The sequence below is a fragment of the Oryza brachyantha genome, chromosome 3 (assembly GCF_000231095.2).
Source record: "Oryza brachyantha chromosome 3, ObraRS2, whole genome shotgun sequence".
In the NCBI taxonomy this organism is placed as follows: Eukaryota; Viridiplantae; Streptophyta; class Magnoliopsida; order Poales; family Poaceae; genus Oryza; species Oryza brachyantha.
This window is the reverse complement of record NC_023165.2, coordinates 11,608,109-11,620,982: the sequence shown is the minus strand read 5'-3', so window position 1 is coordinate 11,620,982 and position 12,874 is coordinate 11,608,109. Positions and strand designations below refer to the sequence as shown.

Here is a 12,874-nt window from a genome sequence, read left to right as displayed (position 1 = left end):
GGAGCACCGTGCATGGCCTAAGAGCGAGTGGGACAATGTAACCTATCATTGATGATCACGTCATCTATGATACAACTTATCATTAAGTAGGAGAAACCACATCTAGGATGGATGGCCGTTACATTCGTCTGACACATATTAGGTTTTCTCATGATCGATCACTCAGCCCCGTCAAAGTACCTACTACCTATCATCACTAATTATAACCACTACTTCCTTCGTACAAACAATCATATTGCCTTTCATTTTTCGGATGGAGAGTAAGCCCTAGGCATGGAGCTACCCATTAGTGTCTTACGAACTATAAGCAAATAGCCTATACTTTAGAGACGAGGGGCTAAGGCAGCTACCAAAAAAGGCTTACACACAACCAGGAAAAAAAAACGACAGGAAAAAAAACGAGAATAGAGATGAGGCTTGCAAACTGTCACAAGCATGTTTTCATGGTAGTAGGTTAAACTAATTGCGACGGAAATGTTTATAGCGTGTATAGAAATCAATCAAAAGTGTGTACCTTTGGACAAAACAATGATGCATTTATGAGAGCTTAGATATATGAAAGATTGATGGTTTAAAAATATATTTCGCTTCTGCTGCATATACTTACAAACCAAATTTAAAATTTCTAACATTAAATTTAGAGTTAAATTTAGGATTTTTTTATTATAGTTTATTTTTCAGCCTTTGCTTTTAAATCTCTAAGAACACATACAAAAATTGTATTCACAAATTATTTTCCGTTTGCCAATATGTCATTTTGTTTTGCTATGAAAAAGACAAGTGATGACCCCGTTTAACTATTTCCCTTAGATATAACCTGCCAAAATAAACACATGCTAAGGCTAGAACTATGCAAAATTTTGTACACATAAGATGTGCATGAAAATAGTACATGCAGGAGGTACATATGAAACATTTCACAGGCTAAGGGCTATCAAGGCGCTACAAGATGGCTTCATGCAGATGCTGAGTTTCAACTTGCAAGAGAAGCTCGACAGTATGTTTCTGCCAAAAGCGCGGAAGAGTGCTAACAACGGGTTAATTCAATGCGTTAGTCCAGCTCCATCTCATCCTGTGCCCTGCTTTTGCAGGACCAAATCTTGATCGTTCTATCATGTGACACAGTCACAATCTGCTGTCCATCTGCATAAGATGTAAACAAACAACAAATTAGAATTTCAGTAATGACATGCTTAAATCTTGTGCAAGCAGATGACGTGACAATACACTTTTCTCTTGAAAAGAAAAGAGAAGAGAAGAGAAGAGTGAGACAACAGAATAAACATGTCATTTAAATATCTAAAAATGCAGATCCATACAGTTAACTATGACATATTTTAGGAATAAGGATCGACTGTTGATACGTTCAGCAAGAAATAAGTTATGGGAGAACAGAGTTGGAAAAGAACAATCAACATGGACAACTGGCAATACTACATATTCAACAAAGGATGAAAGGAACAGGATGGATATACCATCAAGTACAAACAAACAAATGGTTGCATAGAATACATTATTAGAGATACAAATCGCGAACTTTCAAATACATGTGCAATTTTACCTTGAAAGTTCACCATGGCATAGATAAGGTTCTAAATGCATATCTTGCAGAGCTGCAGTAACACAGACTAATAATTTTGGTTTTTACAGTTCACAGCAGCATTACTGCTCAAACAACTGCAGCTAGTTTAGAGATTACAATGTTGATATTGGCTAAGAATATCTAAATGCGCTGCACAAGTGCACATGGGAAGTCTTAGCATAATCAAATGATGGATGACTAACTAAAATTTAGGAATAGACAAATGAAAAGAAGGGCTAAATTAGTGATTATCAAAAGAAAAGGATACTCAAGTATAATTTGAACATAGTAAAGATAAATAAGGTACTTAAGCAAGTGGTTACCTCCACTAATATCCAAACTAGTAACCTTCGACTCATGACCCACCAAACTTTTGATCGGTTTGTAATCCCGAGCTGACCACAGCTGCAAAAAGGAAGAGATATATGAGATGAGAAAATTAAACATAAAAGAAATAAACCAAATTGTGCATTATTGTTAGGCATACCGCTACTTTGGTGTCATAGGACGAAGTTGCTAAATAATAACCCTCTTGGGGTTCAAACTTGACATGTGAGATAAGACTCTTATGTGCCGGTATAGAATATAACATTCTTTTATTCCTCAAGTCCCATATTCGACAGAAATTGTCTTCACTTCCAGTTGCAACGAGATAGCCATTAGGGGAGAAGCTCACGCCTAAGACCTGAATAGAAAGTAAAATCATGTTAGTTTATTAGAACTAATTGAATGCCCACGCTTTCCTACGGATAGAAAAATATATAATAACTAGCGAGTACCCTGGGCGTTGCCCCGGGTACATTAAACGCTAGCTTGATTATTGTTAAAACATTAATATGCGATGGACTAATTACCTGATAATGTGATGATATTTAATTGATTAATTGTTATAAAATTAATAAGTTTCTTAACAACTATTTGAAAGTTGTTTTTTTAATATTCTAAGCAGTCCATGCATAGAGTTGTAGTAAAACAGAGACTGGACCAATGGCCAGGATGTACACAGCCATGATCTGACGAAGATACAAAAGAACTGTAGCTTCTACAGTACAGAACCTGCACGTGGCAGCTAACCTCACATGATATACCAAAACTATAGGTTTTATTGATATTGCATAAAATAAATAAAAACATATTCTCCATAAAATGTGTTACACATCTTTTTCTATAAGGAACATGCCACTATCCATTTAAATTTAATTGTTTCTTGATATTAAGAAGTTCAGGGTAATTTGCAAAATTTTCTGTGGGCGTACCTTCTTTTGAAGGGGTATAGATAAGAAAGCAATAACATTTGCTTAAAGTAATAAGTGTAATCAAAAGCAAGAAATAAATAGCCATAATAGCATGACATGAATGGTACTTTTAAAGGACTCAAATGATGCTATGAACTTACAGGCTTCACATGTCCCATAAGATTGCCCCACAATCTTCCTGACCTTAGATCCCAAACTCGAGCATTCGAATCAAGGCCACAAGATGCAGCTAAAGAACCATCTGGGTGAAAGCTAACTCCATACACACTTCTGCTGTGCCCTTCTTGCAGTAGAAGTTCCTTTCCTGTGATAACATCCCACAATCTCCAGGTCTTGTCAAAGCTAGCTGTACCAAGGTACTTTCCAGATGGATGAAAAGCAAGGCGAGCAAGACGATCCAGGTGACCATCAAAGGACATTAAGAGTGACCCATCTGTCTTCCACAGTTTAGCAGTTTTATCAGCTGAAGCTGTTGCTAAGCAGCCGTCAACTGGTGAAAAGGTAACATCAGTTGCACGTTCTGTATGACCCTTCAGAGTTGCAATTTTAGTTACTTGTGGCATACTCCACACTTTGATCATCCCACTCCATGAACTAACAAAACAAAGAGAACCAAACAGTCATTATTTACTGAAAAGGGAGGAAGAACAAACAAAAAAGCTAATTCAGGGTCAAGATTCAGGAAATAGGTATCCAACATGACATAAACAAGGAAAAAATAAACATAAGTTTTTCAACTTAGTTTACCATAATTACCATGTGCATGAACCCCAGTAAAATTGAATTAAACATCACAATTGAACATTAGGGATACTCCACTGTTGCAAAAGATATCCCCATATGCAAGTAGGAGTTAGGTGTCACCATGCCACACACCTAGTGTATTTTGGAACACTAATAATCTGTAACAATCCAATATACTGTGAAGACAATGACCTGCTCAAAAAGGTGCCAACTGATATGGAGGATACCATCATCCATCTGACCAGAGAAACAAAATACTAGCTTCCCAGTAATGTGAAATAATAAACCGCTAGTTTTATAGATCATACAACTAACCAAAAAAATATTGATTCATCCAGCCCTATAGTTCAACCAAAACCAAAAAACTTACTACAGAACCACAAGAAAAATTATGTATCACATCATGATTAAGTACTATAATTGCAATTTTGAATGAGCGCTAGCTACACCTGGCTCAATACAAAGCAATCATGACAGTACTGTTGAAGCAGGCCAACATGGATCTATGCACCAGGGTACACATTTTGACAAAACAGGAGCCTGCCATATATTGCGGCAATTCAGAGTGTTTTCAGTCATTGCCAGTCAAGATTTAAAATAGCTTTTACTCAATTAATATGCTAAAGTAGAGCAAATTAAGAGAGTTAACAAACCCAAACTAAGAATTGATCTGATAAATCTATTGCAATCAAACAGGTTTTCAGCCGGCACAATTCCAATAATTTAAGAAAACCACGGACTGATTAAGCGGCCGTACCTAGTAGCGAGCATTGACGCATCTCGAGAGAAGGAGCAACCGGTGAGGGGACGGTCATCTCCAATCTCGCTGCACTCAAGCACGAAATCCTCCGCTTGCTTCACGACAAGGTTGGCCTCCGCCTCAGGGTCCTCGTCGGGATCGTCATGGCGGCGCTTGGCCCGCTCGATCCTGGCCTTGGCGCGGGGCAGCGAGTATTGAGCAATGTCCACGCGCGCCTTGAGCAGCTCCTGCGTGCCTTCGGTGAAGAAGGGGTACTGGATCTGCTCCTCCTCCTCAGCACCCGCGGAACCCTGCTCCTCTTCCTGCGCGCGGAGGAGGCGGTCGAGATGGCCCTCGGCCTCGAGGCGGACCATGAGGGCGCGGAGGCGGTCCCGGCGCTCCATCTCGCGCTCACCGAAGAGCGTGACCGGCTCGCCGAGGCGGCGGAGGCGCGCCTGCACGGCGGAGTCATTGGTGGGGACGGCCATGGCGAAGGCGCGGCGGCGCTGGAGCAGCTCCTGCACCGCGCGCTCGTGGCGCTCCCGCGCGGCGCGGTGGTCGTCGGAGACCACCTCGTACTCGGCCTCGCCGCCGCCCACTCCTCCCGCCGCGGAGGTAGAGGCGACGGCGGCCGCGGGGGCCCGCGTAGGCGGGGCCGGGATGGGGGCGATGGGCGGGGGCACGGGGAGGGGAGCCATGGGCGGGGTCCCCGCAGGGGCCTGTGGCCTGGGGTTCTCCATGGGGGAGAGCTCGCGCGAGGCGGCGAGCTAGGGTTAGGGTTTTGAGGTGGCGACGGAGACGAAGAGAGTGGCGGACTGGCGGGGGCCGCACCCCCCGCGAAGGGTCGGTCTAAGAACAGGTACAGCGTTAGGCTACAAGCCATCTATAAAAATGTTTAAAATAAAAGATAAGAATAGGGAGCTATTAATTTATAGCCACCTGTAGCATGGACTAACATAGTGTGTATGATATATGAGACCATGTATTAATGCTTTATAGGTAACTATTGTATGAATTGGTTACTAAATTGACTATAGATAAATTGGAACTAATAGTTAGTTATACTATTGAACTTGCTCTAATGTACGCCCGCGTGCGCGAGTTAGAGACGCACGATCGATTTTGGTCATATACATATATGCACGTATATGTATATGTGTGTGTGTGTATATATATATATATATATAAAGAATAGACATATTTGAGCATATAAACTTTAGGTATACTAACTTTATGTATGCAGATCTTGATGTCACTAAAGCGTAGCAGATCTTGACATCACGTTCCTCATAGAAATCCTAAAAGACTTCAGAGATAAATTGTCTATGGTTGTCCGTAATGATACGTTTCGAAGTGCCAAATCGGTAGATGATACTCCGTATGAAGTTTCTTGTATGTAGAGTCGATTGCAGCGACTAGCTTGACTTCGATCCACTTGATGAATTTGTCAATGGCAACGAACATATAAATGAAGCCATCTGGTGCCCGCTTGAAGGGCTCGGCCATGTCGAGTTCCCAAACAACGAACGACCAAAAGATTGGGATTATTTGTAGCTCTTGAGCCAGTACGTGTTATTGTCTTATGAAGAATTGGCACCATTCATATTTTTTGGCCAACTTGTAGGCGTTGAAGACAACGATCAACAAGAACTCTTGTCTCTAGACCTTACCGACTAGTGTTTTTGCGGAAGCATGATTGCCACATAGTCCTAAGTGTACTGATCGTAAAATTTGTCTACCTTCGTCGGCTAGCACGTAGCGCATGAGGACGCTGGTTGAGCTTCGTCGTAGGAGTTCTTCATTTGAGACAAAGTAATAGTAACTTTGGCGTTTGATTCGTTCAACTTTTGCTTTTTCAGTCGGGAGTTCTTTATCTGTTAGGAATTTGATAAAAGGGGATCCACCAATCTTCCGTGATGGCAGCTACCGTGCGGTCATTGGCGTTATCTTCCCTGGCCGATTGCTCGCCTACGTTATCTTTATTGTTTGCTTCAGTTTTTTCACTTGGCTCCTCTAGTTCCGTCTTTTTCTTAACCGTCGGCTCCATGAGGTGCTCCACGAAGATGTTAGACGATACTTGGAGGTGTTTTGACCCGAGGTTTGCTAGTTCGTTGGCAACCTCATTGTGATGTCGTAAGACGTGAACCAGCTCGAGTCCGTCAAATTTTTCCTTCAACTTGTGGACCTCCTGGCAGTATGCTTGCATGTTGTTGTTGATGTAGGTCCACTCGTTCATGATTTGGTTGACCATAAGTTGGGAGTCTCCACGCACCAGCAGTCGCCTGATCCCGAGGGATACAACCAACTGCAACCCAAGGAGTAGTGCTCGTACTTGATAATGTTGTGTGACATCAGGAAGTGAAATTGGATGACACATTTGAATTTTTCGCCCTTTGGGAGAGATAAGCACCACCCCAGCTCCAGCTCTTGACATCCGTAGAGACCCGTCGAAGTACATTGTCCAGTAGGGTAATTCTTCTGGTGATGTATAGGGCATGTGACGATGACCCATGCATGCGATGATGACCGCTTCCTCGATAATGGTCTGTACGAAATGATCAAATGAGAATCTATGTACTTATGTAGGCAATGGGATTGCTGCCTCTTATTGCTCGGGCCCACCTAACGAGCACATATCTTACATATATCCCTCCCTCTGTGTGCTAGTGGGCCCATCCGAGAGACACACAACTCTCTTCCTCTCTCACCTCTCTCTATATCTCTATTCCTCGTGTGAGAGCATTTTGGGGTAAACCACTTGCATGCATGAGTCAAGATTGAGAAATGGTTAAATGGGTTGGGCCCAACCGTGTTGGCTCAAGCATGAAGCAACATAATATCTAGCTACAGAATATCTAGTGATGGTCAAGATCGAGAATGACTTTCACAAAATGCAGAATATCTAGTTATAAATTATCTAGAAAATCTTCTGGTGGAACATGGCACTTGAAGTGACATGTTGAGGATTGTGCAAAGAAACAAGGAATCCAACTCAACAACAATTGCTACTAAATCCTGATAAGATAGCACGTATATGGGAGTATGATTCTTAGGTAGCATGAGTATCTCTAACTTGTTTAATTGCTAGACAAGATTTAGCCTCAAACTTTGGTGAGTGTAGCGCATTTGAGAATTATATTAAAACTACTCATAATCGTAGATTTCAAGTAAATAGATCATGGCTCTAGATTTGAATAGGGTTTATGAGGAAGGTTGTGACGCATTGAAGCAAATGTTTAGTACATGCACATTTCTATTAGCAACATATCCGACATTTGGAGTGGTCGAGCTAAAAGTAATTATATTAGTGTAATTGCTTATTTTATTGATAATGATTGACAACTAAATTAAATAAAAGGATTGTACCGCTAAAACTAATTGATGTTTCATCTAATGCTGATAATATTGTACTTAATTTTGTGAATGTTGTTGATGATTATGGCATTACAAATAAAATTTTTGTTGCAATATTAGACCATGTAGCTGCAAATTACAAGGCCATGGAAATTCTTCAACCTATATTCGATACTTATGTTGAATCGTTTCTTATACATCAACATTGTGCATTGGCTCATGTGACGACGATGCAATCAATGAACTACACGAAATACTACTTTGGAACAAATAAATTTGGAGGAATTTTGAAGTATTATATTTCTATGGGAAAAAATCCTATATGGTCCTTTGGAACAAAGGAATATATCTTCAAAATTTCTTAGTAATACTTCAAAACATAGGTATTTTAGAAAATTATCCAGCATCTTAGAAAAATAAGAAAATCTAATAAATGCCCATGACAAACACTTGGTTCTAAGAAATGGCATCAACGAGTGCGATCTCTACAAAATGCTATCATACAAACGAATTTGTCTAAGAAATACCATCATGTTAGGGTTTCGTCAATATTTTTCCGTTAAGTGCTATAGTATGAACAATGTATTTAACGATAGAAAAATGATGAAACCCTAACGTCGATAGCATTTCTTGGACAAAGTCATTTATATGATGGCATTTCATAGAACTCACACTCGAATAGCATTTCTTACTATTAGACGTTTGTCAATAACATTTTTTAGACTTTCTCTAGAAAAATTTTTTTGTGACTATCTCTCTTTCAATTCCCGTGTTTTTTCTGTGCTATAATCAAACAAATATTTCTCCAGTTCTTATGTATTTCTCCCATTCATACGATTTGAGTTGATAGGGCAATCTAATCCTGCATTTTCATATTCCTATATTTTTAAAATCATGCATCCCAAAGGAGCCCTAGATACCCTCGTGAAGGCAAAAGATGAACTCGTGTGTGAGGCTCTTGTTATATGGTAAACATTTATATGTAATTAATAAGATACTATATCTGTCCAAAAAAGTAAGTATTTTTATGTTATTTAGCATGAATTGAGATGTGGAACAAACGATTATGACACACCTTAATAAATAAGGAATAGATGGGTTGGGAGGGTAAGCGGGGTTCAAATAGGGTACAATTTTGTAGAAAAAGTATTTGGTAGGGCCTGAATGATGTCAGAAAAAAAATATTGATACAACATTCATATCTTAATTTTAAAAGTTAAGTAGCACATGATTAATTACATTTTACATTAAAAAACCTATAGAAAGTTACATTAAACCAGGAAAAAACTAATTTTTAAAAATTTAAAAATAATTAATATGTAATTAATCATATGCTAATGAGCTCGTTTTACCTGAATAAATAAGTTAGGTTTATTTGAGCCAAAATAACTCGTCCTTAAGCAGCGGAGCAATAAAATGCATAGGGCACCGGGTCCACGTGTTCTTCTCTCGTTGGGTTTGTCCAGGGGTGGTTCGCCTGAATCACCTGGTCCGACTCTTCCTCTTCTCGTGTCCCTTACCCTAGGCTAGATCTATCCACAACTCAGATCCCCAATCCGACTCGTCTTCCTCCATCCGTACGGCCGGCCATAACCAATCTCCCCAGAAATCCCAGATCCCCGCCGGCCTCCGCCTTCATCAATGGCTAGCAGGGAGGAATTTGCACCTTCCTATGTCTTGCTGGATCGCACCGTTCGTATCGACAGGGAAGCCGTCCGGAAAGAATCGGATTGGGCGATCATGGAGTGCACAGACTGGAAGGCCTACGGGTGCGACGGCAGCTGCAACCGCAACGACGTCGAGAACGCCTCTAGGATGAAGGGCTTGGTGCTCCTCGCGCGCCTCGCTGAGCCCCCAAATCTGTCGGAGATTTCCGTTCGCCTCGCCCCCGCCGTGCCGAAAGCCAAGCAGCCGACCAGCTTCCCCCCCGGCACCGCCCTCTTGCCCATCTTCGACCTTCCGGAAGGACCGGAAAACCTGCCCACCCACGTCGAGGCCGCGGGCGATGGCCTCATCGTCCTCAACTCGCGCTTCGCGGATGGCTCCCGCTACTATCTCGTCTACGACGCCATCAGCAAGTCGCTCTCTATGGTCGCGGGCCTGCCGGACCCATGCCGGACCTACTGCAGCATGCGGCCTCTCCCCGTGCGCGGCAGTGCTGGCTACTCTCTGCGCAGCCGTGTTGGTACATACACATACACCTTGGCCCTCGTGGCGAAGGACTGGGAGTTCAACATGGAGACGGGGGAATACGACTACCGGAATGTCCTCTGCCTGTGGTCGCCGCGGCCATTCTCCATACCATCGCCGTGCACCATACGTTCCAGCTACTACGACACGCCATGGCAATTCAAGAATGCACTCTTCCCCTCAGAGATGCCTGGTTCCTTCCACGCCGACAAGGTGTTCTCGTCCGGAGGCATGTGTTTCTGGGCTGACCTCGCCCAGGGCCCCCTCTTCTGCCGCTGCGAGGACGTGCTCTCAGACGGCAATGATGTGCAGTTCTTCCACATCCAGCTGCCTCCGGAGTGCCGGCTTGACCTCATGTTCCACCTGAGGGGTGATCTTGAGCTATGCCGGACAATGAGCTGCGAAGGGGACTCCATCAAGTTCGTCTGTGTCAGTGCAGAACCCCGTACAGGCCACCCCGGAGACAGTACGGTGACAATGTGGACTCTGAGCCTCGCAACCGAGCAGTGGCTGAAAGATGGGGAACTTCAGGTGGCAAGTCTGTGGGAGATGGAGGGTTTCAAGAATGCGAGGTTGCCTAGGAGCATACCGGTTTGCCCCATTCTGATTCCCAATGAAGATGATGGTGTACTCTCTTTCATGCTCAATGAAGCAGGTGACGAGCTGTACATGGTCACCATTAACATGCACAGCAAGAGATTCCTCTCGGCCATCACCCTCTCACCATGTCCTGATGATGAGGTCGTTCCTCCTTTGGGCTTCGATCTTTCCAAACACATTCAGGATCTGTCTCTCCACCCCATTCGTGATGAGGGGTGCCCAATTGCAACCAAGAGGAAGTTGTCATCACTCAACTGACATCGCGGTCAGGTAATTCTACTAATTTAGCTTCAACTGGTGTGTAATCCATGCCCATCAAATTGTTGTTAGTTATTCTACACTGCTGGTTTTGCCTTTTAATAAGTTAGGAATAAACTCAGCTAGCGTGAAATTGCTATCCTTCTAAGTTATAAAGTTTATGTTGTTTGACAGCGGTGGGCATCTCGGTGGTGCTGGAGCAGTCTTCATTTTGCTAGGCTGCTTTCTTGGTAGCGTAGGGATTCTGCATGCCGTCGTGCTGTTTTGCAAAGCTGCTTCTAGGTTTTGTATTGCTGCTGCTGCTGCTGGCGCTATGAAATCAGATTCTGAACTCAAAATTTCAAACTCCTTTAGTTTGTCAACCTAGATGTGGCTGCTTGTTGCTCTTGGTGCACTCAAGAAACACGATTTTATCTTGGACTTGATGGTTATCAGAATTGTGATATGCCTGACATGTCATGTCCCATGCATTGTTTCTTAGCTGTGATTGCTTGCTATTATGTTGGTTTGATGTGCTTATACTTTGCATGTTATTCCCTCCGCCCCAAAATAACTTTGCTTTTATAGTTAAGTTATTTTGGGACGGAGGAAGTACTTAGAATCGGCAGTAACTTTACCCTTTTTGTTTCTCTAAATCGTGCAAACCCTCGAAGAAAGTGTTTTATAAGTTCCTTGCGATTTGATTTACAGATTCTTTCAATTCTCTCGATGCTCTACTTAGTAGAAGAGGTTAATTAGCTATGCTCAGCTGTTCTTCCTCCTTATTTTCAAAAGTTTGTCTTTGGGGTCTTTGTTAGTAATATTCGTGGTGATCTTTTATCTAGTTGATTGTTGAGGTGACTGTATATGATTTTGCACTTTTGATTTCTCGGCGCATATGCCTCTTGTTAGGTCTGTTGCTACTTCAACTTTAACTGATCATGTATAGATGTAAGATCATCAGATAGTCATCAGATAATCATTTGAATTTCCCACTGATGACCTGTTGGCCATAGTAAATACGAGTACAGCTAGCTGCAGATCGAGTATTGTAGAAGAAGAGGCCGGTGGAGGAAGATGATGGTTATCCATCAATTTATACATAACGACCTCGTACGACTTGGACCATGACATATTTTGTTACAGGACCGAGCGCAACTTATGTCAAAGTGATGGCCGCACGATTCGATTATCGATAGACGACGGAAGCACTTCTCACTTACTACCTCCGTTTTACCTCCGTTTCTATATTAGAAGATTTTACGGGTTTGTCTAGATTTATCCATGTATCAATTTATATGTTTTGTATATGTGTCTAAATTCATTAGCATATATATTAATCTAGATAAATTTAGAAAGTCTTATAATATGAAATGGAGGGAATATATAATAGTTATAGAAGCATTTTTGAGCTGGCCAGTGGACAAGGCAAATCTTTACTACTTAGGGCCTATTTGTTTTGAAGGGCCTATTCGTTTTGAAGGAAAACCGAAGGATCCAATTCCCCTAAGAATTGAATTTCTTTTAAATCATTCGGTTCGTAAGAATGAACCATAGAAAAATCGGTTCGTAAGAATGAACCATAGGAAAATCAGAGGAAAAATTTCCTTCCTACAAAACATAGAGAGAAAACGTAGGAAAATTTTTATCCACTTAAACCTCTTGGAAAAATTACTATGGATTGGTGTTGTCATACCTCTCTATTCCTTCACTTTTTCTATTTCTTTGGTTTGAAATTCCTCTAAACTGAATAAGCCCTTAAAAGTTATGAATATTTTGAGCTGATTTGGCCTGTTGACGTGCGGCGACCAGCAGCGCTTGCGGCCGAGGCCCTTGCGCGCTCGTGCGGCCCAGCTCGGTTGCGGTGGCCTAGTAAGGCGTGAGGCAGGCCGAGGCACACGGGTGTGCGGCCCATGAGCGGCGCTTGTGCGCGGACACGCGAGCAGGCACTAGGGGAGCACGACCCATAGAGCGGCCCAACCCAGCAGCGATTGTAATTAAATGATATTGATTTTTTTCCTATAGAGAATTCTACCAGCAAGAGACCAAACTAATAACGTATCCAATTAATCTAATCATGACGTTAATTAGGCAGAAGCTCCACTTGGCAATAGTACGTACATGCAAATCGTGATCATAATTACTGGAAGCTTCAATCTGATCGATCAAGCA

General features: G+C 42.2%; 2 protein-coding genes across 3 annotated transcripts; one reads left to right on the top strand and one right to left on the bottom strand.

The window, feature by feature from the left end:
- Positions 1–709: 709 nt before the first annotated feature.
- LOC102701905 (U4/U6 small nuclear ribonucleoprotein PRP4-like protein) lies at positions 710–5,136 on the bottom strand. The gene is made up of 5 exons (XM_015834902.2): positions 4,340–5,136; positions 2,979–3,432; positions 2,070–2,267; positions 1,906–1,987; positions 710–1,143 (listed from the first exon to the last, which is right to left on the bottom strand). The coding sequence occupies exons 1-5, from the start codon at positions 5,059–5,061 to the stop codon at positions 1,052–1,054; spliced, it is 1,548 nt and encodes a 515-aa protein (XP_015690388.2). The 5' UTR covers positions 5,062–5,136; the 3' UTR covers positions 710–1,051.
- Positions 5,137–9,151: 4,015 nt separating this feature from the next.
- LOC102701624 lies at positions 9,152–11,997 on the top strand. Of its 2 annotated transcripts, none has more exons than XM_015834797.2 (2): positions 9,152–10,735; positions 11,849–11,997. In XM_015834797.2, the coding sequence occupies exon 1, from the start codon at positions 9,317–9,319 to the stop codon at positions 10,721–10,723; it is 1,407 nt and encodes a 468-aa protein (XP_015690283.1). In that variant the 5' UTR covers positions 9,152–9,316; the 3' UTR covers positions 10,724–10,735; positions 11,849–11,997. The 2 variants fall into 2 exon arrangements, with proteins under 2 accessions (XP_015690283.1, XP_006651383.1); XM_006651320.3 differs by lacking the exon at positions 11,849–11,997 and adding an exon at positions 10,898–11,175 and having other exon boundaries at positions 9,154–10,735.
- The last annotated feature ends 877 nt before the right edge of the window (positions 11,998–12,874 follow it).